The sequence below is a fragment of the Puntigrus tetrazona genome, chromosome 15 (genome assembly GCF_018831695.1).
Source record: "Puntigrus tetrazona isolate hp1 chromosome 15, ASM1883169v1, whole genome shotgun sequence".
Classification (NCBI taxonomy): Eukaryota; Metazoa; Chordata; class Actinopteri; order Cypriniformes; family Cyprinidae; genus Puntigrus; species Puntigrus tetrazona.
In genome coordinates, this window is record NC_056713.1 from 8,330,595 (window position 1) to 8,356,487 (window position 25,893).

At 40.1% G+C, this 25,893-nt stretch overlaps 4 protein-coding genes across 4 annotated transcripts in view; 3 read left to right on the plus strand and 1 right to left on the minus strand.

Moving 5' to 3' along the window:
* The first annotated feature begins 519 nt into the window (after positions 1 to 519).
* On the plus strand, positions 520 to 2,478 carry apoa1b (apolipoprotein A-Ib). The gene is made up of 4 exons (XM_043259110.1): positions 520 to 631; positions 1,084 to 1,130; positions 1,321 to 1,465; positions 1,555 to 2,478. The coding sequence occupies exons 2-4, from the start codon at positions 1,088 to 1,090 to the stop codon at positions 2,138 to 2,140; spliced, it is 774 nt and encodes a 257-aa protein (XP_043115045.1). The 5' UTR covers positions 520 to 631; positions 1,084 to 1,087; the 3' UTR covers positions 2,141 to 2,478.
* A 2,521-nt stretch (positions 2,479 to 4,999) lies between these two features.
* Positions 5,000 to 11,759, plus strand: LOC122358592 (T-box transcription factor TBX1). The gene is made up of 8 exons (XM_043258480.1): positions 5,000 to 5,034; positions 5,753 to 5,926; positions 6,146 to 6,247; positions 7,632 to 7,803; positions 8,421 to 8,576; positions 9,320 to 9,387; positions 9,470 to 9,549; positions 9,640 to 11,759. The coding sequence occupies exons 1-8, from the start codon at positions 5,000 to 5,002 to the stop codon at positions 9,774 to 9,776; spliced, it is 924 nt and encodes a 307-aa protein (XP_043114415.1). The 3' UTR covers positions 9,777 to 11,759.
* Positions 11,760 to 12,281: 522 nt separating this feature from the next.
* Positions 12,282 to 20,947, plus strand: bace1 (beta-secretase 1). The gene is made up of 9 exons (XM_043258606.1): positions 12,282 to 13,049; positions 14,454 to 14,542; positions 15,496 to 15,712; positions 15,787 to 15,924; positions 16,862 to 16,996; positions 17,195 to 17,296; positions 17,372 to 17,521; positions 18,286 to 18,457; positions 19,464 to 20,947. The coding sequence occupies exons 1-9, from the start codon at positions 12,789 to 12,791 to the stop codon at positions 19,706 to 19,708; spliced, it is 1,509 nt and encodes a 502-aa protein (XP_043114541.1). The 5' UTR covers positions 12,282 to 12,788; the 3' UTR covers positions 19,709 to 20,947.
* A 788-nt stretch (positions 20,948 to 21,735) lies between these two features.
* Positions 21,736 to 25,893, minus strand: part of LOC122358760 (tyrosine-protein kinase receptor UFO) — a 29,168-nt gene continuing 25,010 nt past the window's right edge. The window contains exons 19-20 of the mRNA XM_043258605.1: positions 25,653 to 25,789; positions 21,736 to 24,920 (exon numbers count right to left, since the gene is read on the minus strand). Coding sequence (XP_043114540.1) covers positions 24,470 to 24,920; positions 25,653 to 25,789 — 588 coding nt within the window. The 3' untranslated portion in view covers positions 21,736 to 24,469. The remainder of the gene's footprint in view (positions 24,921 to 25,652; positions 25,790 to 25,893) is intronic.

Sequence of the window (25,893 nt, forward strand, 5' to 3'; positions counted from 1 at the left end):
TCCTGTTGCGTTCAACATTTTGTCTGTGGTTGAATTCTATGGGGTCAAAGTTCAGGACAAAAACAGATCATTAGGCTATGCTAAATGTCATTATTTACATTCTTGTGTGCCGTTCCAAGAACAATATGATTAAATCATGTAACAAAGTTCAGTATCCTGCTAATCCCATCAGCACATCCTGAGTAACACACAGATGCTGATGAAGTGTAACATAGTAATATATGTAATATGTGTAAAAATACTAATGTTAAGACTACGCTGTAAAATATTTTTTCAGGTCACCTAAAAATCTAAATGAAATGTATGTATCTAAGACAAAAATGTGATTTAATATGACTGGATTAACTGGTGTATATAATGTTAACAAACGTCATATTTATGTATCACCGTTAAATGAGAATGTGAAGGACATTTTGGCTGAAATGTTGTATCTGTGAGGTTTTCTTCTAGTTGTGGGCCAGCAGGCGTGCATGTGCTGTCCTCCCCCCGTCCCCTCGATAGGGAACCTTTGAACCGTGCGACGAGGAGGTGAGGGGTTGAGGTTCGGGCCCCCTCCCTCCCGCTCGGCCCTATAAAAGAGCCCTGTCTGGTCCTGCTCTTCAGTCTCTTCCCAGACCAGCTACATCAACAGGTAAGCAGTCCTCGTAGCAGAGCTTCACCTGGAAACACCAGGGGCGTTTTGGAGCTTGCATTGATTTATAATCTGTGTTTTGGTGTTCATTTTATTTTTAAAAGTACCAAAAGTAATCATTTTGTTTTGAAGACTAATGATGAGCCTGTATTAGTGAAATGAGATCACTTATTGTAGAAGTTTATCATTTCTATGGAATCTTGTCAAGGAAAATCGAGTTAGACTCAAGTTCTCCAGGTTCTCAACAATGTGACCAAGTCAATCCAGGGATTTGAGATTATGCAGTGGTTGAGAGCTAATCTGCTTTGTAACTCTGTCTAATCTGGGATTAATTAGTCTAGTCTGATAAACTGACATATGCTGCAGTGTCCACTTTCCCTTTGAAATCTAAAGGCTGTGTCTTCATTGTGATTAACAACATCTGATGTTTTTTTCTGTTGTTTTTGACGCAGATCTATGATGAGGTTTGTCGTCCTCTCCCTCGCTGTTTTGCTGGCAGGTACTGTTTCTCTCAACACTGTCAACACATGGTTTGCTTCATCAGCATTGTTGTCTTATTTTAACGTATACCAAGATCAATTTTGTTAAACATTTTATGAGATATCAAGACTTTTTTCCGAAGAAGACATGTATGTATCCTGTTTCTAAACCTTTCAGTTTTATTCTGAATGTGTGTGTGCTTTGCTCAGGCTGCCAGGCCCGATTCCTTCGGGATGAACCGCCTTCGCAGCTGGACCATGTGAAGACTGCGTTCCAGCTTTACGGAGATCAGGCGAAGCAGGCGGCGCACAAGGCCCTCACTCACCTCGACGACACCGAATTCAAAGACTACAAGTAAGAACGTACATATAGCTCCGAAGGGTTGATTCTGATCTTATGTGATTGTTCCAGCAAAAGCTAACTTAAATCCTCATCCTGTTTAGGGAGTTCCTGGGCCAGTCCATTGACAACATCCATGGCTACTTTCAGCACGGCTTCCAAGCCGCCGGCCCATTCGGAGTCCAGTTGCTGGAGTCCACTGCTCCCATCCGCGAGAAGCTGACCAAGGACGTCGAAGACCTGCGCAAGCAGCTGGAACCCAAGCGCGAGGAGCTCAGGCAGGTGCTGGAGAAGCACTTCCAGGAGTACAGAGACGAGGTGAAGCCCTTCCTGGAGGAGTACATGATCAAGCAGCAACAGCACATGGAGGAGGTGAGGACCAAGCTGGAGCCTTTGGTCAAGAGCTTGAAGGAAAAGATCACAACCAACTGGGAGGAGACCAAGTCCAAGCTGATGCCCATCTTGGAGCTTGTGCGCGAGAAGGTGACGGAGCATCTCCAGGACCTGAAGACTACACTGGAGCCCTACATCCAGGAATATAAGGATCAGATGGAGAAGGGAGCGCTGGAGTTCCGCAAGACCGTGAGTTCTGGAGAACTGAGGAAAAAGATGACCCAGCTGGGAGAGGAGCTGAAGCCTCACTTCATGGCTATTTTCGAAACCCTCCAAAAGGCTGCAAGCAAGGAGTAAATCAACCCCTTTTATACACCTTCCTTCCCTTCACCTCGCCACCAGCGCCGAGTACCAACACCTCGAGCCGTCGTCGTCCAGAAGGCTTTTCTCCAAGCATAACTGACCTTCGCTGAAGCACACATACTCACACATGCTGACAATACACTCACATGCACTTTTGACAAATTCCCACAACTGCAGGAATCACACTGGCTCTAATGGGCAAACACAGCTATGAATTAAAGAACACTGAAACCTGTTCGTTCAAAAATGCCTAGCAAAAATCCTTTGTTAAGCTGCTTTTGTTAAAAACTGATTTTCGATGTTCAATGAAATAAAATGATTAAAAAAAACTACTTTCATATTTCTTCTTCTATTTCTTCAATGTCTAAATGTGTCTTATTTTTTAAGGACATTATATGGAAACATACAAATTCATTAACTCCAAGTCCTCAAAACATTACTTTAGAATATGGAACACTTATTTACTATTAACTACAACTTTTCCCTCAATACATTCCAAATGTTCTGCTTATTGACATATATTAAGATAGTTGTGAAGATTAGGGATGTAGAATTAATATGTTATTAATAATAATTATATGTTATAAATGGATAATATTCTAGTAATATGCATGCTAATAAGCAGCTAGTTAACTAATAGCTACTAACTATTATTATTATAAGTATTTGAATCTTATATGTTATATATATATATATATATATATATATATATATATATATATATATATATATATATATATATGTATTATCCACATTTATTGGGTACTTTTAATTGAGCTATTTCAATATTACTTTAAATAAGTCTGAACATCAAGATTGATGTTGGAGGGGGTGGGGGTATTTATAGCAATATCTTCAGTATTTGTCAGAGGCTTCAAGTATAATTTATAAAGTAATGTAATATAATATAATATATAATATTTATAATATACATACTCAGCTCTACATAACGACTGTTAATATCATATACATTTATAATATCATATAAATCTTGCTAATTAGCTATAAAACCTTAAATGGTTTAGTATTTGAGTGAGCTCTTATTGCATTATAGTCATTCACGATTAAAGACCCATCTCTTTCATACACACAACACGTAACACATATCAATTATACAGATCCATTAAAGAATTGGCTGCATTAATTAGGTCAGCCGGTGTACTTATTACACCTTTAGAAGTAGCATCTACCTATGAAATATTAGTCAGCTTCATTCTTATTCTGAAATCATCATAGCCTCCAGATCCAGGCCATATCGAGATCAAATGGTCATTGCAGTCACCCAGATCCAGTCCAAATTGTCCTGCTGAAATACACAAGGTCTTCCCTGAAATCTAGAACCTTTATATACCTATATATATATATATATATATATATATATATATATATATATATATATATATATATATATATATATAGCATTCATAGTGCCTTCCAAAGCATAGAAGCTGCCCATACTGTATGCACTTTTACACCCTGATACCATCAGAGATGCTGGCCTTCGAACTGAACAATGAAAACGATCTGGAAGATCTCCTCCTCTTTAGCCCAGAGGACACAATATGATTTCCAGTATGAATCTCAAATTTGGACACATCTGACCATAGAACACCTCTCCAAATGGAAACAGTCTTTTTTAAATAAGGACACGACAGGGCTGGACCATGTTCACATGACTTCCTTTATTATATGGCTTTAGTTGTCATGTTTAGATGGCATAAATGTGATCCTGAATTGTGTTTACCGACAGGTTTCTGGAAGTATTACTGGGCCCATTTAGTAATCTCAATCACAGAATCATGGGTTGAGTGTCGTCTGAGGGCCTGAAGACCACGAGCATCCAGCAAAGATCTCACAGAGATTTCTGCAGGTTTTAGCAATCTTTTGCACTGTAGATTATGTGATATACAAAGCCTTCCATCCCATTCCCATATTTGCTTAATAGGTCAATATAACCCTTCTAAATAAAGTACTATTACTCTGTTTCAGTAGTGACACATTTGGGGAGAGGACGAATATTTAAAACTTTCTGAAAATACAATATGAGAATGAACTGCACAATTACTATGTGTGCCTTGGATATTATACAATTTGCAAACATAGTTTTTTTTCAAGTACACACAGGTTTTTAGATCTGATTAATGAGTTGATTACAAAAATGTGTCAGCAATAATCAATTCATCCTGCTCTAGTGATCCTTTACTTATTAGTAACAGGGCAAGATGGATGTGGTGGCCATATTAATGCCCCCAGGACAGACCATGTCACCACCAAACCATAATATTTTGCTGAACATTTCAACAAGAAACACAATTGTGTGCTGTTCAGGCTATGGCATATTGACAAGTTAAATGTTATAATCCATTTTCAGAGCTACTCTCCTTAGCCTTGATATGCACTAAAATCCAAGAAAATGGTCAGAATTTGTTTTTGGAGAACAGATTATCGTGAGCAATATCTGCAACATTAAAGACAATTCCGATTTTTGTCTCCTGTGGGACAACACAAGATCTTCATGAGAAGAGCACTGTTGAAGCTATAAATGTGCACGGGTGATTATTAACAGATCTGTCTTCACGGCCTGTCAGGACCTCAGTGCTCAGCTGAAGGCTGTTCAGTCACTGTGAGCGAGTGAGTGAGTGATCCTGGGTTGAAGGTCAGAACTGTGACCCAGCAGCAAAGTCTTTTCCATCAGAACAATGGTGGTAAAAGTCCAATTAGTTGTTTGTTGAGTGCTGGAGGTACGATCAATCGCTGCTGGAGACCAGCTGATGATGCTGCTCAATAATGCTGGCTGATCTGTATGTAATTAACAAATACTTGAGTGCCACACAGAGTAAGTTTATGGGCATGATGGGTCATGGGTTTGAGAGAGTGATATGGATGAGGTGCGGAAATCCTGCATATTAGATCTCTCAGAATATATAAGGCCAGACCGAGGAGTCCTGAGCCACAGAGTGTGAGGAGACCAGACACTGGACCAGCAGCAATGATGAATGGTAATATCCTTATTTCCACCTTTTAAAACAATCGTCTATCAGTTAGTAATGAAAGAAAGAAGGCTACCTCATCTTAAGTTTTATATTGGCTGTGATTTTTAATTTCAGCATGCTTTGCATATTGTTGGATATGGAGAGTAAATATTGAAAAAAAATATGTTTTTGATTAAAGAGAAATATCTATTCATCTTTAATGCTCAGTTATGTCTCATATTTGAAAGTGTTGGTTTTATGTTGACATTTCTATTGTTACCGCTAGAAGAGTAGAGCTTACGGTTATGAATAACACTATGTAGTATCACTATGATGTATGATGCTGATTTATCAAGTAGATAAAGTTCATGCAGTTTTTTTTTTACAATGTGATCTTTTTCCTTTTTGATCCAAGATTTTCAGAAAATCCTATCAGCAAATTTCTCAATTCAATAAAAATTGTCTTCCATTATTAAGCAGTTGATTAGTGCCTATATATTTGACCTCAACATCTTTAATGAAAAGGTCAACTTGCTCTTCCAGCCAATCAAGACCAGCCCTATAATTTTGATTGAGGCTTCATCACAATTCAAAAGTCAGCTGCAGTATATATTTCATGGCTAAACAGTTAAAGGTGTGTTGGTGTGTATTGTTCTCTCTCAGAGGGTCTGCCGTGTTGTCCAGATGCTGGCCGGACCTGCAGCAAAGCTCCGGAGGTGGCCAGCGTCAGAGTCCAGCTGGAGATGCAGAGCCTGTGGCGGCAGTTCGACCAGCTCGGCACTGAGATGATCGTCACAAAGGCCGGAAGGTTTCAGCAGACATCGCTCCTTTACTAAACTCATTATGCATGCAATTCCATGTTTACGTTTATGTCTGAAGAACATGTAGAACACGAGTAGTGAAGCTGTTGTGGGGTTTTAGGTTTATTGTGTTGCTGTAGTTAGGGTTATGGATCTGAGCAGAGATGATGATGATATTAATGATGATGGTCAGCACATATTGACCGCCGTTGTCTGTGTTCTTACAGAAGGATGTTTCCCACATTTCAAGTACACATTTCAGGCATGGACCCTGCTGCAGAATATGTTCTCCTCATGGACTTCATTCCTGTTGATGACAAACGATACAGGTATTTGAGCAAGTAGTGTTCAAAACTAACACCTTACTTACATTGTTGTTACGTCACGTGTGTAAACATGAAGAAGCTGTCCTGATGAGTATATCTCCTCATTCTGAGGATCTGAGCTGGAGGACTGTTTAATTAGAGCCTATTCTCACAGCAGCCAGAATAATCAAATGGGTAACACTTTAAAGTACTGATCCGTCATTAATGAACACCTACACAGGAACAAATGACTAATGCACTATTAACACTGTACTAACTACTATTACCTAACAGGTAACTCTGATTAACAATTTAGTAAGTAATAGCACTCAGTTGAAACTGGTAGTTCATAATTGGCTAATTAAAAACAACTATTTTTCATATAGTATTAGCAAATGCTTCTAAAGGAACTATTAAAGACTTGGATTCTGTCCATTCAGTATTCTGAAGTGAAGATCATCATAACTCACTAATATCAGCTATTGAGACGGAGGTAAGGTATTGTTTAGTAATGACTCAAGTGTTACTACATCCTTCTGAAGAAACTACTAGTTATTTGTAGCCGTATTCTCAAGAGAAGATCATGGTAACCTACTAGTAATGATTTAACTTAAACTAGTGAGTTATCATAATCTTTTAAGTATTTGGTAATAGTTGAGTCAATACTAGTGGGTTACCATGACCTTCACTTTAAAATTAATTATACATTATGTATTATTTATATTAATAATGAACCTGCATACAGTAATTCTTAGTAGTTCTTGAGAGGTATGAAAAAGTTAGTTAACTACCACATTTGACTAAGTCCTATTACTAACTAGTTACATTAATCAGTGTTTCTTGTTAGTTAGTAGTAGTTACTAGAGTGCTAATATTGTGTTACTCGTGTTCTGGTGTAGTTATTCATTAATGAAGGAACAGTATTCTGTTACCATTAAGTGTCAAAAAAATTGTAATCCAGAACAGATTATATGAAACACGTGAATGAAATTAAAATATATAGCTTTAAATGTGCTTCTGATTACAGATAGCCCTGTTATTACACAAGATTTGTATTTTAAAGAAAACCAGTTTGAAGGGAGCATAGTTTGGTTTTTGGTTAACTAATTTCAAAAGATGTGACAATGAACCAGTTAAACCCTAACCCTAACATAAACCAAACAAAGGGAACTAAAACGGGATAATTAACAAGACACCAGGTGATCAGAATTAAAGAGACCAGGTCACGGGGAAGACCTGTGAAGCCCCTAATATACGATCAAAAACCATTCAGTTAACTCCTCTTGTCCTGAATTCAGTGTGTTGTGTTGTCCAGACAGTATAACATGATGTTGCACACTCTATAAATTCAGAGTAATTCAGTGATGTGTGTGAGATGTTTGTGAAGCTCTGGATGTCGTGTGTGCAGGTATGCCTTTCACAGCTCCTCGTGGCTGGTGGCTGGACGTGGAGATATAGCGGCCCCGGGACGAGTGCACTTCCACCCGGACTCTCCGGCTCGAGGAGCGCAGTGGGTCAAGCAGACCGTCTCCTTCGACCGCCTCAAACTCACCAACAACCTGCTGGACGACAACGGCCATGTAAGACACACACGGGGAGATTCGTCATCGGATTAACATTTCTATAATTATATCATTTGAATCTAATTATTCAAATAATTAACTAGTTCCTCTGTTTCTCATGTACTGACTGACAGCTCTGGGGTTGCCATGTTGAGAGAAATCAGGAGTGTTTGTGAACATGATCGTACTGTATTATAGAACAATTATCAATGTATTTACTCAAAAACACATTTCTATCGATCAAAACTCAAACTCAGAATATTATATAAAACCAATAATAAATTATGTTAAATAAGACAAATATAATTTATGTATTTAATCCTATTGTATCAACCAGTGTCTTTTCTGCTTATATTTACCTTCGATGATCTAATTCAAGCATATTGAGCAAAAATGACACACTTGTGTTTAATTTCTCATTATTGCTGAGTAGTGTTGAACTTCATGTGATCAGCCTGAGCTGTCCTCTACTCTACAGACATGAATTTACATTTCCTTTAGCTTGAGCTACAGTCATTTTACTTTTGCTGTGCTGTGTATTGAGGAGTTTGAGGTTCAGTGCCTCCTCCTCGGTAGAAATCACGGCCCGAGGCCAGATAAATCACGTCTCTCTTTCTCTCTCTCTGTGTGTGTAGATGATCCTGAGCTCCATGCACCGGTATCAGCCGCGGCTGCATGTGGTTGTGGTGGACCGCAGCTGTGACGGTCAGCGCTTCGCTCATCGTAACTTCTGCACCTTCAGCTTCCCAGAGACCCGCTTCATCGCAGTCACGGCCTACCAGAACCACCGGGTACTGACCCCAGCGTCTTATTAATTATCGGTTCTGAAATGGACTATGTTGAGATTTGTTAGGGTCTCTAGTAGATGAAATCCACTCAGAAACGGAACTGACTCAAGCATTCAAGCACAAATCATGATGACTCCCTAGTGACTGTACTTACTGTAAGTGTTTGAGGTTTTTTATAGTCATGGCTTTCTTCTGATGGACTTGGGAATGTTTGAGTCATTATTAGTAAGTAACCATGATCTTTCAAATAATTTGTAATTCCTTTAGGATTATGTAGTAACACAACAACAACAACAACAACAACAACAATACTGTCTTTTCATATAGGGCCTTTCTAATCCCAAGGCCATTTTGCATAAATTTAATAGATAACATGAACACAAATACAAGTATACAATCTCATAATCAAGCAAATAAAGCAGACAGAGATCATCTAAAGTACCGGATGAAAGCAAGCATGGAAATGAAAACTACATCAATCACAGTATGTATTTAATAAATTTGGAAAAAACATGGAAATAATTCATTCTCTTTCTTTAGTAGTACAAAGAACAAAGTTGGGAAAAACACTGCATTGAAAAACTATTTCTTTAACATCATCCAGAGTTGTGAAGTAGTTCTGTGAAAAATTGTCTGTATTAATGTATTTAGATGAGTTGACATTTTTGAACATGACCAAGTGCTGGAAGTGTCCAGATCTGCGTGGTCAGTGAACACAGAGCTCATCTGATGTCTGTCCTGCACAGATCACCCAGCTGAAGATCGCCTGCAACCCCTTCGCCAAAGGCTTTCGTACAGCGGACTCTGAGAACAGGTGAACAACACGTGTGACGTTATTAACACTCAGCTCTTCTGTACGTCCTGAACGGTTGTGTGATCATGCTGTGTGATCGCAGGCACGCCGCTCCGGCTCAGACCGAGTCTGCTGGCCTGTGTTTACCGTGGAGTGTGTTTGAGGAGTCACGTGAAGATCAGCGTGAGTGAAGCACTGTACTCATCACCAACACACAGCCATGTATTTCAGTGTGGGTTGTGTAGAAGCTGATGTATCTGTGCTGTTGTTCAGGCCGGGCGAGCGCTCCTGGAGCCCTGCAGACGCTGATGAGCGAGACTACGCTCTCGTATGACGGAGGATCTCAGTACTACAGCGCTCCTCCTGCGCTCCTCACACACTGGAGCGGCCCCAGCACTGCCCACAGATGACCTCACCTTCTAAACCAGCCCGCTCTCATAAAAATAAGTACCTCTGGGCACTTTTTGCGCAACACCATTCTTATGTGTCAATGTTTCTCTGCAGTTTCAGTGAGAAAAGTCCATTGAGTGGCGCTAAAACACAGGTTCAATATGTGAACCCTGGCACATTCTTATTACACTGAGAGAGTTATTGAAACGGTTCAGAACTGAAATGTCTGTGGACCTTTGCTAAAATCGTGTTTGAAATACCAAATCAACCCTAAACCTACCTGATAGTGTTAACAGATGCAAAACTGACATAAAAACACACACAAAGAACATCTACCAGTCATGACATGATATTCTTCAAGTAATTGTACAGGATATGCTTTATTAATAGAAACTCTGTAAATTTGTGTGAAAAGGAAGTTGTACGGCCTCTAGTGTTCGTTTCTTTTGGAGGCTGCAGTGATATGTACTGATTGGAACGTAATTTGTGGACAAGGTACGTTTATGTCACGAGAGCAGGTAGATCTAAACACCTGAAGGTCTGCTTCACTCATTCACATCAAATGACACCAACAGCCACAGCAACAATAATCCATTCAGATCAAAGCAATTAGTTTGAGATTTTCAGTTTAGATAGAAACAGCTCCTCATGACAATATTTTTCAGATTTCTTGTGTTATACATGGCTCTGTGAAGCGTATAACTCTGTGTTCATGGATATATTCATAGGCTCAATCTAAAGAGATCATCAATCTTGAGTCTTTCTTTCAGTGAAACAAAAGTTAAATGTGTCTGAAATAGTTACCATAGTTTTAGTGACAATGGCATAAAAGTATAAAAACTGTCCAAACTGTTTCATTTCATTAGATTTTTATGATTCAATTTGTACCACGGGTGATTTTTACCTCACCTATGAAGGAAAACACCCTTCAGTCTGACAGCAGTCTGCTTTAAACGTTTCCAGCAAAATACAGGCAGGCAGGTTTAGCTTAGAATTACAATATAATCAATAATTATAAATGACACAATTATAATAGCCTGTTTGAACATTTTGTCATCTCATGTTTACTTGAAGTCATTTTTAAATATAAAATCCAAATATTTTTTCTTCAACCAATTAGTTGAAATACATTTGATGGAAAATCAAAGGATTTGATGTTTAAAACAAAATACTGTTCTCATATTGTAAGACATGTGGACTCCTTTTGTTGTTTTGTCTTGTGCCATGTGTTCGCTGTGACCTAATTTCAGCAAATTGTCTAATTGTCTTCAGCTGTGTCTCGTTTATTAAGTATTTACGCTGTGTATTTAAGTCCAGTTTGAGTTCAGTTTGTCTGACTTCGTCTTTTATATGTGAGGTTTATGTTCTGCCTGCCTATTTGTTTCTTTTGTGTTTGGAAGATTAAAAGATTTATGTTAGTAGCGTTCTCGCCTAGCGCTCCTTCTCTGACGCATATCATATAAACCCGTGATGCTCTACAATTTCTTGTGCTTCAATACATCTCCAGTGTAGCTTCATGATGAAAACTCACTCGAGGTCGCCATCGTTTTGTCAAGATAGACATGATCCTGGATCAACATTACTGCCCAAAAATATAAACCTAACCCTAGCCATAATTTATTCCTAAAATCAGTGGGAAATGATAGCTGATTAGCGAGGGTTATTGTTATCCATCATTTCTGATTGTTGACTGGAACGTTGATCTGGTACTCTGTGAAATCACGCTCATCCTCTTATAGTCTCATGGTTCTTTTGTGAAAAACAGTAGGGTGGTGTTTCCCACTCCACTCTACACATTTTTGTTCTGACATTGGTAATAGAAGATGTTTAAGTGATTTCGGGTGGATAATTTGATGTAGCCTTGCCATTATTTTTGTTTACACATGAAAACATATTAAAATGTAATAATAATAACTACTAAAACTGAACCTATGTTTTATTTTCTTTTTAATCATACAAGAATCCAGCAATAGCAGTAAAATACTGTGGTATTCACTGAGCTCCTTGTGGTGGTGGTGTTCCAGCTGATGGTCACAATGAAAACACAGTTCAAGAAGTAAAAGGTACACGGTACATATGTTACACGATTATGCAGTACAAGAAGAAAATCATTTAATAAATAAACTCCAAGCCCCATGATGCCTCACTCTCGTGTGTGTGTGTGTGTGTGTGTGTGTGTGTGTGTGTGTGTGTGTGTGTGTGTGTGTGTGTGTGTGTGGAGTCCGCTCAGTGCGCTATAGTGTCAGAGCGGTCAGATTCATTTAGAGAATCGGCTCATTTGAGCGGTTCGCTTCAACAAATCATTTCAATAAGACGATTCAACGCGTAACATAAATATTTTGCTAAATACCGATGTATTTTATAGGATACTTGTTGCGTGTAATGTGCGTCGTTGGTGGGTCCACCTAACGATGTCGCTTCAAAACACTACAGTGTTCTTTCGGTCGAGTGATTCATTAGCTCTGCCCGAACCAGTCCGAATCTAATTCCAATTCAAAGAATCGACTCCCCTGAAGGGTTCGCCGAGGAGTCGGACATCGGCACAGTGCGTGCGGATGCGGGGAAGATGGAGGAGGAGGCTGGAGCTGTCTGAACACACAGAGATGCGGATTATGGAGGCTTGCGCCGTCAAACGAGCAAAGGACCAAAGACGACGCTAAATGGACGCGGCTTCGAGCACAGTTCAGCGACAGGACACGACGAGAGCGATTCCCGTCTGCGTTTCTATAAATAGAGCGCTCATCTCATTTTAACAGTTAACAGCGTCTTAAAGAGCGTGCGGGAAGGTTTTACTACAATAATAATAATAATCACAATAAACAAGAACGAGGAATGTGGAAAACGGGGATGGTTGTCACTGATTGTCTATGCGGAGGATGGAGAAAGCGATCGAGGGATAATAAACACGAGCCTGGATGTCCTTTGGAGCTCGCAGGGATTGGGAATTTGCGCATTCTGTGCGTTATGACGCCATAACAGAACTCGACTCTGACGCGTTCTGAAGTAAACGAACGGATCCGAACGCTTAAAAGATGAGGGTTCCGCGCCTGCTTCTGTACTCGTGGGTATTAGTGGCCCTTCTGCCGGTGCCCTGCTCCGGAGCGGTGCTGCTCCGCGTCCCTCTGCGGCAGGGGCCCCTCTCAGAGAGCGCGGGCCCCCGGGGCCCCTCCGGCTCCGCCCGCACGCGCAGAGCAGCCAGTGCGGTCAGTTTTGTCAACATGATCGATAACCTTCGCGGGAAGTCAGGACAAGGGTATTATATCGAGATGGCGGTGGGCACGCCGCCTCAGAAGGTGAGCTCGGGCTGTGCTCAGAAATAGACCATTCATATTTTCTTTTATGTCTTGCAGCGTGAATATCACCACAGTGAAGAGTAAAATGCAGAAACCCATACAAAATAAAATGTAGACAGAAATGCACTTTTTAATTCTTTGATTAGAAATGTATTACTTTAAACTAAAACAAGAAAGAAAATAAGAAAGTTTTATTGCTATTCAGTTTTCCCCATCATTTTGCTCTTTGTTTAGATCTTTGTGCTTTATTGAAATATTGCACCATTTCTTATTAATGACTAAAAGCTGATTGTAGGATTTAATGACGAATCTGTTCTGAAGCATGGGTTTTGTAGTGTAGTGTATGCTGTGACTGAATAACAGTTTACTAGCGCTTACTTCATTTACAGACCTACCTGCCACCTTCTCAGTCTAAGAAATATAAATGTGCCAATAATAATCATTCTACTGAAATGTTTTCTGCATTCAAGCGTTTCTGAGGATCAAACCCATAACCTTAGGACTCCAGTTTAAGCCCCGGAAATCTTGATCTTACTTCTGACAGACTGAGAAAATCACACTTTCCTCTAGATTTCTGCTGAGCTAGTAGCATCACTATCATTTTTTTCTTTTCTTTTTTTTTTTTTTTTTCATTTGTTACAACTGTCCCTTGTCTAGTGCTTTATACACACGGAAGGAAATGAATGAGTGTTTTTGCACAGCAAGCATCGTCCTCTGACTGCCGTCACAGAGGAAGAGGAAGGCCAGGGACGAGGTTAGGACGCAGACTCGGTGAGCAGGAAGAACAGGAAGCCCCCGGGACAAATCAATGACATTACTACAGCAGAGAAACACATACAGACTCTGTGAACACTCAGGGGATATGTGATATAAACAGAAATCAGTACAGAAGCGCTCAGTCGATATAATATGTCTCCTGCTCCTGACTGGTGACGTATTATTATAGGCTCTAATGAAGGCAAGCGACAGCATTACCTTTCAATGTCTGTGCTGTTAAATAAATGTGTTGCAACTCGCTCAGCAAGATTCTCAAACGATTCATTAGTCGCTATCAAAGCTGCCGGGTAGACTCTGAACTGGTCATTGTCTGATCTTAATCGTTTCAGAATGAGTGATGTGACATGGCCACAGTCGAGTCGTCTTGCTGGAGATCTCAGGAGTGTCAGAGAAGTCTGGTTCTCGGGTTCTGGCCCTCAGTGTGTATCACGTTCTGCTCGGTCAGGGAGTCTAGAGCTGAGAAGCTGATCAATAATACATCTCATTCTTAAATACCCCTTCACAAACACACAAACACCCGCAAGGTCATGAGCCGAAGACCGGAGCCACATTCAGAGACTGCACTGAAACACGGCTGCAGTCATTCTCCGTGTGTGAACTAGTGTGTGTGTGTTCTGTGTGTTTCAGCTGAATATCCTGGTGGATACGGGCAGCAGTAACTTCGCAGTCGGCGCCGCCGCTCACCCGTTCCTCCACAGATATTACCACCGCTCTCTGTGAGTACACAAACTCAAGCTCCGCTTGAAAGTTGACGTCAAATCAAAACTGACTATATTTCTTTGGTTAGCTTTGTGGAGAACAATTCATCTGTGCAAGTCAATCCACAACTTTTCCCCCTTATGCTCCACTTCAGTGCTTGGGCGTGAGCATGACATCATAAACCACGCCCCTCCAATCTAAGTCAGACACCTACTTTACTACATCCAATCAAATCACAGTAGAACAAAAGCCACGTCATCTGTTTTCCTTCTTTTGGAAGTACATCACAATACAGGAGTAAAAAAAATGCTCCTTTTTTCAATTAAAAGGAGGGGGTTTTTTTCAAACAAATTGCTTGCTCTTAAATAAATTCAGTATTATTTAAATTATCATAGGGATAGAAATCTACCTCACCTTCTGTCTTAAACTATTAATTTTAAATATAATAATCAACTAACAACTTTAAAAATTTATGCAAACATGTAAATTGCACATAATGCTGTTTTTAAATGAATTTTATTTGTTACACTATGTCATAGTTTGCTTCATAAAAGACATTAAAGAAGCATTCAGTAAAACATTTTAAACATATTTACATTTTAAGGATACATCAAAGAAGACCTCACTAACAGATAAAGTAAAATACGATTATATTGTGTAATATTTGGCAAAATACTCTTCTCCAGACTTGATTTCTCTGGTGATCTGTGGACACTGATGACTTTCCTGCTGGCTGACTGAGTGATTATTGAGGCATGAGATGTTCATTCATGTTTATTTGGTGTTATAACTAGTAGTAAAGGAGAAGAGATGGTGTCAGAACTGAGTCACGTCAAACAAAGTGCATCAGAACAGCATTTATTGTTTGAATCTCCTTAAAAATGTAGAAATGAAACCGTTTCTTGATATATACACCTGGAAGTTTCAGTGCTTGCTGACCTGACAGTGTGTCTGGTGTTTGTGTGGACAGCTCGTCGTCGTACAGAGACCTGGGCCGGAGCGTGTATGTGCCGTACACACAGGGCCGCTGGGAGGGCGAGCTGGGCACCGACCTGCTGTCCATTCCTCACGGCCCCAACGTGTCCCTGAGGGCCAACATCGCCGCCATCACCCAGTCTGACCGCTTCTTCATCAACGGCTCCAACTGGGAGGGCATCCTGGGGCTGGCTTACGCAGAGATCGCCCGGGTGAGGTTTCTGTAGCTGTCATAACCTCTCCGAGCTGGGTGTAGCGTGCCTCTGACCGGTGCTGTGTCTTCCAGCCGGACGAGACTCTGGAGCCGTTCTTCGACTCTCTCCTGAGACAGACCAGTGTCCCAGACGTCTTCTCCCTGCAGCTCTGCGGAGCGGGCTTCACCCAGAACTACAGCGCCGGCAGCTCTACTGTAGGGGGCAGCATGGTGAGAGCTGACCCCAGCATCGGTCATTACATCTGGAACAACAGAGCAGATGTTTGCCATGTTTCCTGCATACTGTGAATGAGAAAAAAAATGGTCCACATGATTATTCTAATTATTATGAAATCATAGGACAGTTCTGTATGAGGAGCAGGCCTAGGCTGCAGCCATATGAAATATTTGAAATGTTTTTTATTTTTTATTGATTTTTTATTGTTATTTTTATATTTTGTCCTTGTTGGAGCTTGCCAACCTGAACACTGTGCTTAACATGCATATAAAGTGCCCCTATTATGGGTATTGCAAGATTCATATTTTGGTTTTGGTCTCCAACAACAGCTTGACATTCATGAATCGTCATAAAACATTTTTATTGACTTATGATGTGCATTTATTTTTATCTTATTTGCTCAATGACTCCCAAATGACCCCCTTACACACACACACATCCACACCATTTAAAGTGGTGTACGTGTGCTTTAAACTTCAAAAGAGACATCTAGTGATGAAGAATGAATTTGCACTGAACAGCATGAAAAGAGCCACAAGTGGGCGGCAATATGCTAATGTTTGATGTGGACATCAAAATGGTTTGTGACTTATTTTAAAAACGACTCGTTTCAATGATTCAGAGTCAGCTCTTTCTTTCAAGAAACAGAAACATTTATAGACGGTGCACTTTCAGTCTTTGCAGGATGTTTTCAGAGCTGTGTTACACACTACATGAAAGATAATTTTCAAAAAACCATAAGAGGGGCCCTTTAAATGAACCCTTATCATTGTAAATTACACTGAATTTGGTGGTGAAAAAACAAATTCACATTGTAAAACACATTCCATTGATTCTTTTTGTATTTACAGCGTAGAGTGTAGAGTAAATGTAATGTGAAACAAAACTCATCAGTAACACTCTATACAAGATTGCAATCTTTCGTTACAGATCATTGGAGGAATAGATCCGTCCCTGTATGTCGGCGAGCTGTGGTACACACCAATCAGACGAGAGTGGTATTACGAGGTCATCATCGTGCGCATCGAGGTCAACGGACAGGATCTCAATATGGACTGCAAAGAAGTGAGAACATATTATGAGACCAATATATTTGACTTTTTTTCATTATATGTGAATTTGATGTGTTTTCAACATGATTTTCTAGTTGAAGAAGCATTTGTATATTCTTCTGCTTGGTCATGGTTAAGAATACAGCTGGACAGTATTTTTAAAACAGAGGTAAAGTGAAAGCAAACCATCTGAAGTGTCTCTGTGTCTCAGTATAACTATGATAAGAGCATCGTGGACAGCGGCACCACAAACCTGCGTCTGCCTCGTAAAGTGTTCCAGGCGGCGGTGAAGGCCATCGAAGCAGCTTCATCGGTCAGTGTGGCTCTGATTCTTGAAGACGGTGAGTGTTGTGTGCTTTGGGGCTCACCTGGTTCTTTTTCCCCTCAGACCGAGCAGTTTCCCTCAGGGTTCTGGCTGGGCGAGCAGCTGGTGTGTTGGCAGGCGGGCACCACTCCGTGGCACATCTTCCCCGTCATCTCTCTCTACCTGATGAGTGAGAACACAAACCAGTCCTTCCGCATCTCCATCCTGCCACAGGTACTTCATGACACCGTATCCCACAGTTCAGTGCAGTTCTCTCACGTTCACCGGTCACAGCCACTCTAGACATGATGCTGTATCGGTTCCCTCGAACCATGAGTTCTGTCACTTACTCCATGAAGCTAAATTTGAACAATATATCCATGCACAAAAGAACAGACTTCAGCTCATGCTTAGAGTTATGGATGTCAATGTTAGAACGCAGCTTAGTTCACCCAAAAATGAGAATTCAGACGTAATACATTTACCATCAAGTCGTTCAAAAATCATAAATGTTTGTCTTCTGCTGGAAACAACAGACGATCAACCATACAGTTAATTACATACATGCATGCCTATATTTGATGACATCACATCATTGTTCTGCATAATTTATATATATTCCTTTGTTATTTGGCAGAGCACTAAAAGAGCTTTTTTGTCATTTTTGGTTGAACATTTGGTGCATCCTAAATCTCGTGTGATTCATAGCATGAACGTACCAACAGAAAACACACATACGCATCTCTGTCAAGTGATCTTGAACTTGCATGTTACTGAAGGGTTTTATCTCTCTACTTGTAAACGGCTCCTATTAATGTCATTAACATATACAATATCACCAGTCATCAGAACAGCTTACATTTCCAAAAACCTGCTATATTCCTACAATAAACTGTATGTCTACACTAAGCACTTTTCCACGTCAAAGCGAGCACACACACACACACACACACACACACACACACACTGTAAGAGGTCTGTGTGTCTGGTCTCTGCAGCAGTATCTGAGGCCGGTGGAGGACGTGGCCTCGGCTCAGGAAGACTGCTATAAGTTCGCTGTGTCTCAGTCCAGTACTGGTACAGTGATGGGGGCCGTCATCATGGAGGGCTTCTATGTGGTGTTCGACCGAGAGCACAAACGCATCGGCTTTGCGGTCAGCACGTGTCACGGTAAGAGAGCTCAAATGGGATCAAGACATGTACGCCTATGGGATTCATTTTGGATTATGGTTCACAAATGAGTGTAAATAGATTCACAAAAACATATTTAAGGATTATCAGATTGAGATTCACAAATATAATATGATTCACATATTATGTGTCTGTTGTGAACGAATCAAATATCCCAGCTAATTAGAAGTGTGTGTGGGTGGAGCCTCTCTGGTAGCACAACAAAGTGGAATTAAAGTTTAGAATCTAGAATTATTTAATATTCTGCACATACCTGTGTTTGCTACACTCTATGCATGAATCAGTGGGCGGGGCTAAACAGGCGTTGATCTTCTTCTGTGGAGGCGGGACTTATCCACACTATTACATCATAGAGTAGGACATTCAACACACAGTCATTTTAGCAGACTGCCTTTAATAAAAATGAATGTGCAAATTTTATTTATATTTGTGCAATTCCAACATAGATCTGTGGCTCTGAATCAGTTTATTTCTTGATATGTTTTTGTGATATGTCTTTATGACTCTCTACTATAATTTGTGGATCATTCAGACATTTTTGCTTCTTTATGTAATAATATATTGTGTCTGTCATGTATCTCAAAGAAAAGCAGACTTCTATCTGTGCAATGACATTCAGACATCTCTAGGCCTGGCTTAAACCGTCCGGAAGACCTGATTGGCTGCTTCAGGTGTGCTTTCCCGGAGACACCCGAGGATTAAATCATTTTGGGGCCACTGTATTTTAATAATCAATGGAATTAATGCAGCGTTTCATTTCAGCAACAACACTAGTACTAAATACAGAGTAATATCATATCCGTTGTTTGTTCAGAGGTTTAGCAAGATAACTGGGACGCTCATTAATTCTAATTACTACAACACAAAAACATTACCCTAATAACTAGTCATGCAGCCTAAAACACAGACAGCATCCAGACATCCAGCATGTTTTCTTTCAGTACTGATGACAGAGACGTCACTGTCTTGTTGTGTGTTCATGTAGTCCACGATGAGTTCCGCACGGCGGCGGTGGAGGGGCCCTTCCATGGCGTGGACCTGGAGGACTGTGGCTACAACGTCCCTCAGACCGACGAGTCCACTTTAATGACCATCGCCTACATTATGGCGGGGATCTGTGCCCTGTTTATGCTGCCTCTGTGCCTCATGGTCTGTCAGTGGCGTTTTACACGCTGCCTTCATCCGCTGGGCCCCGGAGACTTCTCTGATGACATATCCCTCCTGAAGTGAGCCATATCTAATGATTTCAGTGCTTGTCCTCGAGGGTCTCAAAGAAGAGGTATTGATGATACCGATGAGACTAGAGTCACACACACACACACACACACACACTCCTTTATCTTACAGACTTCTGAGTGTGGATAGCTGTCCTGGGACTGTTCAAGTCAAGTTCTGTGAAGTTGTGTAGACTACGTGAGAGAGTGTCTGTGTCTGAAAGCCAGAGGGAGATTGTTCACTATATTAAGATGTCATGTTCTATATTGATTGATTTTCAAAATGAATTATAACAAAGGTTATAACAAAGTACTGTTCGAGTCACTGTTTATGACATCAGTCCCCAAAACACCACGAGGAACTCTACTATGCTACTGTTACTAAGACAACATGATCTTCTGACTGTATTCATCTAAAGCTTACCGTTAATAGACCTATATGATTTGTAATAATGGATATTGCTGGGAGAGAACATGTCCAGACATATTTTACCCCAAAATCTAAAGCTAACAATAAGAATTTATATTTAAATTTGAACCCTATTTTAGGACTCATAATTTTTTTTCATGGCAATTTTAGTAACATTTTCTATTAAATTTTCATTACCTCAATGAAAATAAACTATTAAAATACTAAACTGCTTTCCATTTACCCAGTGGTCTTCAAATATGATTATTTTTTCTTTATGCAAATAAAAAAGTGATTGCTAAAGAAAGAAGAAAAAAATTGCAGTCAGTTGTTATCTGGACACGTTTTCTAAAGATTTACTTTAGAGCAGTCGTATTTAAATTATGTAGCAAAAATTCATCAGCTTTTGAATCATTTCTCTGGACACATATGTAACTTCAATGCTTACTTCACACTGCAAACACGACACACACACACACACACACACACTCACACACACACACACACACACACACACACACACACACACACACACACACACACACACACACACACACACTCACACACACACACACACACACTCACACACACACACACACACACTCACACACACACAGACACAGAAATGCAACCAAACAACAAATGCACCTAAAACAATTGCTGCCGATCCTTGAACATTTAATAACTCACTTTAGGAAAAGCACATACTCTCATACCTCATCTTAACCTAACCTCCAGAACAAAACACTGAAAGATCTGCAAAACAGGTTCCTACTGCTAACAAAATGTATTCATGAAAATCCAAATTGGCAGCTCTTATATTTAATAAAGTATAATACACCATAATGCGTGCTCTTATTTGTTGGTGAGGATGTGATACGGTCCTCGGATCATTCCTGAGCTCTCCTGAACTCTGACTGTAGAGATCACTTAATTGGAGCTTTGCTGGAAGGTAATGTTAGACATGATTATAGATTGTCTGCCTCCCAGACAAAACACTATGAAGAATATGGGCTCTAAATGGAAATAATCTACGTGTGTGTGTGTGTGGAGCTGAGAGCTGGGAGGAAATGACCCAAAGGTGTTAAATATCTGGATGAAGACAGAGAAGAGAACTGAATGTTTTGAAGAGTTTTATATATATATATTATATATTTATTGGTGAGGGTGTATGTTTCCTCACTCATGTTAAAGTACCAGTCTGGAACTGGATTCAAGATGTCAGTTTATTTCTGAGAATAAAACCTGTCCTGCTCTGCTTGACCTCATCAGATTTAAAGTGTTTCAGTATTTCATCTGAAATTCTCCAAATCTGAATGAAAGGTGAGCCATTATAGACTTAAACAAGGCATGGTTCTGTTTGAGATATTCTAAAGAAGATACTTACATTTAAAATATATTAAGCCATTAGTGGTTTACTTTAAATATATATAGAATATTTTTTAAAATTCCAATCTTTTCTGTTTTTTTCCTTTTCATTAGGCCAGTTATTCATTTACCTTTCTAACCTTTCTAAATATTTAACCGAAGCAATGCATTTTCATTAGAGTTGGGATTAATGTTAATGTCAGTGAGTCCAAATTTAGTCTCTTTTAATTTACCTGCGATCCCAACAAATCACATGAAAACATCAATTGTGCAGGTAGTATTTATTTTAATACAAAGCATATCAAAATCACAATAATGTCACTGATGTTATCTAGACAACATTAAACATATAAATCTAAAGCTAAACACCGTAAACTGAGCCATTTTAAGGCAAAATACTGGCTTTCAAAGGCACTTTGCAGTGTGCTTCTGTCAATAGTGAATACAAAACTTGAGCTTTACTACACTGGACACCTGGATAGTGCTCTTCTCCATCATTTGATCATCACGGCAAAAGAATATCTAATATTGCAATGTTGCTGAAAATACAAGGGTTTTTGTACAGAAATATCACATGAGGGTCAGGTTATGCAGATTTGAGACACTTCAGATCCACACACTGTTTCTCTTCATGAAAGACAGCGACTGAAAGACAAATATATCCAGACCAGGTGAAGTGCGGACAGCAGAAATATCCATCACAGGTCAAGCTTACATGTGTGCTCATTAAAATTATAACATACATTACAGTTCTGTTGTATAATAATGTACCTCAGACAGCCTTAGTACCACATTACAGTGAAGAAGAAAAAAGACCGTAGCAATTATTTCCCAATGATTGGTACTATGATGTAAAAATGATTTGGTTTTAAAGTGTCCATTTCGGTGATTTCGATTTCAGATTAGACTGGAAGAAATCATTTCATCAATTGACCATATTTAGACTGTATTTTGAACTTATTTTGAAACAGCCTTTTTAATATTATCATAACATGATAATATTAAGGTAAATGTACATCATTGCATTGTCTAAAACATCCGTGTCAGGTAAAAAAAGAAACGCATAAACAACAAAATACAAACAATGATTAGTGCAAAATATAAAATGTACTCACTGTGCTTGAGTCTGGGGCAGGGCCTTGAGGAGCACAGACTGGCTTAGTCTAGTCTACTGCCCTTTCTACTCTAAACCTTAAGAGAAACCACAAAACTGGTCTCAAAGCAATGTTAAAAACCCTGCTGGATCAGAACACCTCAGACACGTGGGAATGCACGATACTGTCCTCGTCCTCTATGTGTTTCTTTGGATGAAGACGCTGGTCAGGAGACTAGAGAGAGTGGACAGTACTCTGAGCAGTCGTGTCTCGTTCGAGAGACCGGCAGTGTCAAGATAGTTTGTGGCATTCACTCAGTCTGACCTTTGTGTCATCGGTCATAGTAAACCCAGCCATCTCCTGAGTTGATGATGAACATATAGTGTGATTAATATCAGCAGATTCCAGGATGTGTGCCGAGTCTCTAGACCCGGTGTAATGTGATGAAAGCATGCAACACCACATTTGATTAGTTGCTCGTCTTCCATAGCCCTGCCTCTACAAACACACTCTTAAAAATGAGGTCCTTTATAGGCATTCAAGGTACCAAACAAAAGCAACATTATAGTGAAAAAAGGTTCTTCAGATAGTTACAAATCTTCTTCACTCTAAGACGAGATAACTGATCACTGAAGGGTTCTTTGAGTTGCTGCAAAAACGGAACCAGCTTTAAAGAGTGTGCAGTGCTTTTCAGGACGGTGTCATGTGTTTACTATGGTATTCTTGGTGCTTGCTTTCTGGCTATAAAAGGTAAGAGGTCTAAAAGGTCTTTAAAAGGCAATACAACTCCTAAACAAGCCTTACTAAAGCTGGGAATACACTGCATGATTTTCAGAGGCAATCTAGTACACTCTCAGTGCACTCGTGTACCCTCCCTCACCCTGTACCGTGCTCTCTGATTGGCTGTGGGTCACCACTGATGTCATTTTCAGCTATTTTTAGTGATTTCCTCAAAACAGCTGGTAAGTGAAGATCAATGCAGTGTGAACCCGCTTTAGTGCGATCACTCCAATATATCTGCTGCACACATCATTAATCAAAATGAATAGACACATGTGACCCTGGACCACAAAACCATGTCATAAGAGAAAATTAAAAAAACATCTGAAAGCTGAATAAATGAGCTTTCCACTGATGTCTGGTTTCTTAGGATAGGACAACGTATGAAGAGACAACTATTTCAAATCTGGGGCCTCATTTATAAAATGTTGTGCTGATCTTACGATCATCTCTGGGATTTATGTACGTTATGTACACCTCTCTTTCAGATGAGACAAATAATTGTGAATGAATGTCATTAACATTTAAAATACCACCAGTCATTATAATTTAGAACAGTGAGCTTACATTTTCACCATAAAGTGTGTACGTCTCCTCGGACCCTTTTCCACGTCAAAACACACTCTAGATCAAATCTAAAAGTGCACACACTTTCTAAATGAGACCCCTGAAAGCTGAGGTTGCCAAAAATCTAACTATTGAGGAAATCATCTTTCATGTAAAGTTAGCAATGCATATTACTAATCAAAAATTTATGACAGTGAGTTTACAAAATATCTTCACGGAACATATTCTTTACTTAATATCCTAATGATTTTGGTTTATTTTGACCCATACAGTGTATTGTTGTCTACTTCTATGAATATATCTCTGCTGCTTCTGTGATCCAGAGTCACACATGTCTTTTTCCTGAAAAATTAGTGTATTGTTAATCATGACTACAATTGATTTGATTTCTCAAGACCCACGCTGAACATGAAGGACAATTTGGAATGAAAAGGAAACATTTGTCTGAAAAGCATAAAGACATAATGGAGTGAGTGTGTGTGTGTGTGTGTGTGTGTGTGTCTGTGCAAAATGAAGGGGCAGGAGCATCAGCTCAGCTCAGCTCTCCTGGAGAGGCAGTCTATGTCCTGTCAGCGAGGTCACTGCCACGGCGCTCTCTTCTTCTCGTCTCGGTGCTCAGATGGTCCTTCAGAGGCGGCACTGGGGTGGAGCAGGACTCAGGCTGGGGCCCGGGCCCCGGCAGACTCAGGCTCTCGATGGAGTCGGCGTTGAGGAGCCGCTGGTTCTCGTGCTGAGGGCAGATCACGTAGCGGTTGGGGTGATGAACTTCTACAGTGGCCACGGAGCCCGAGCCCTTCAGGGCCCCGAGAGCGCACGGGAGCCCCATCATGGGATCACGGCCCCCCACGGCCCCCAGCTCTCCCGAGGTCTCCTCCATATTGACATAGAGTATCTCATCAGGGTCCTGGCTGGGAAGATCCTCCAAGACCTTCTCGAGTTCGCAGCGTAAGATCTGGAAGCTGGGCCTGTCCTTCGGGCTCAAGAGCCAGCAGGAGAACATCAGAGAGTAGCTGTGAGAGAAGAGATCAGCTTGTTTGTGATGTGTGAATATAAAAAATATTTTTTTTCTGTGCAGAGAAAACAAAAATAACATAACTTACTCAACCACCCCCCCAAGTCATCTTCTGTCATTTTAGAGAGTATCACAATGCATCACACACATGAACATATCAGCCTTGGAAACACATGCATGAACGCAATATGCAGCTGTTTATGTTTAGGACAAAGCATATGAGTTATGATACTCTCTAATATGATGGAAGAATGACTGAGTAAACTGTTAATTGAGTAAATATTATTTTTGTTTTTTTTTGAGCAAAAAAGTATTCTCATAGCATTGAAATTGAGTTTGAAATTGACTATTTTACTGATGAATTTATTATGTTTCTGTATCATTTCAGTTGTGTTGTTGTTCTCTCTGATTTCATCAGAAATATCTTCATTTGTGTTCTGAAGATAAAAGGAAGGTCTTACTGGTTTGGATCGACGTGAGGTCAAGCAATTAATGACAGCGTTTTCATTTTGGGGTGGACTAAACCTTTAATGCTATTTTTTTTATAGATCTATCTGTATTATCAATTAAATAAAAGCCTTTGTGGCAAGGTTTGCTTATTCTAGCACTGCATTGGTTACTTCTACATGCAATCATAGCCCAGCAGTGCTACTTCCTTCAAAGCAATGCTTGTGTCAGGTGGAAAGTCTTAACCAGAGGTTAACTACATGTTAGCCCAGGTCATACTCACATGCTGTCCAGGCAATCTGGAGGCTGTTTGAGACGGTTGCCCTGCCTCAGATAGTCATAGATCTCGCTGTTTTCCACACCAGGGTACGGCGTCTGACCTCGAGTCGCGATCTCCCACATTGTCACTCCGAATGACCACTGCAGGACACACAGAACAAGTATCGTTTCAGACGTGTAGCAAGCCAGTGTACTGTGGTACGTTTTAAATGATGTGTAATTCTCCATATGACCAGGCACATTAA

Excerpts from the sequence above, each read along its gene's own strand:
- apoa1b (XM_043259110.1), top strand. The coding sequence starts at position 1,088 with ATGATGAGGTTTGTCGTCCTCTCCCTCGCTGTTTTGCTGGCAG. Across the intron at positions 1,131-1,320 it reads CCTCGCTGTTTTGCTGGCAG|GCTGCCAGGCCCGATTCCTT; the intron begins GTACTGTTTCTC and ends TGCTTTGCTCAG. Across the intron at positions 1,466-1,554 it reads ACCGAATTCAAAGACTACAA|GGAGTTCCTGGGCCAGTCCA; the intron begins GTAAGAACGTAC and ends CATCCTGTTTAG.
- LOC122358592 (XM_043258480.1), top strand. The coding sequence starts at position 5,000 with ATGGGTCATGGGTTTGAGAGAGTGATATGGATGAG. Across the intron at positions 6,248-7,631 it reads GTTGATGACAAACGATACAG|GTATGCCTTTCACAGCTCCT; the intron begins GTATTTGAGCAA and ends TCGTGTGTGCAG. Across the intron at positions 9,550-9,639 it reads GGAGTCACGTGAAGATCAGC|GCCGGGCGAGCGCTCCTGGA; the intron begins GTGAGTGAAGCA and ends GCTGTTGTTCAG.
- bace1 (XM_043258606.1), top strand. The coding sequence starts at position 12,789 with ATGAGGGTTCCGCGCCTGCTTCTGTACTCGTGGGTATTAGTGGCCCTT. Across the intron at positions 13,050-14,453 it reads TGGGCACGCCGCCTCAGAAG|CTGAATATCCTGGTGGATAC; the intron begins GTGAGCTCGGGC and ends TGTGTGTTTCAG. Across the intron at positions 15,713-15,786 it reads CTTACGCAGAGATCGCCCGG|CCGGACGAGACTCTGGAGCC; the intron begins GTGAGGTTTCTG and ends TGTGTCTTCCAG.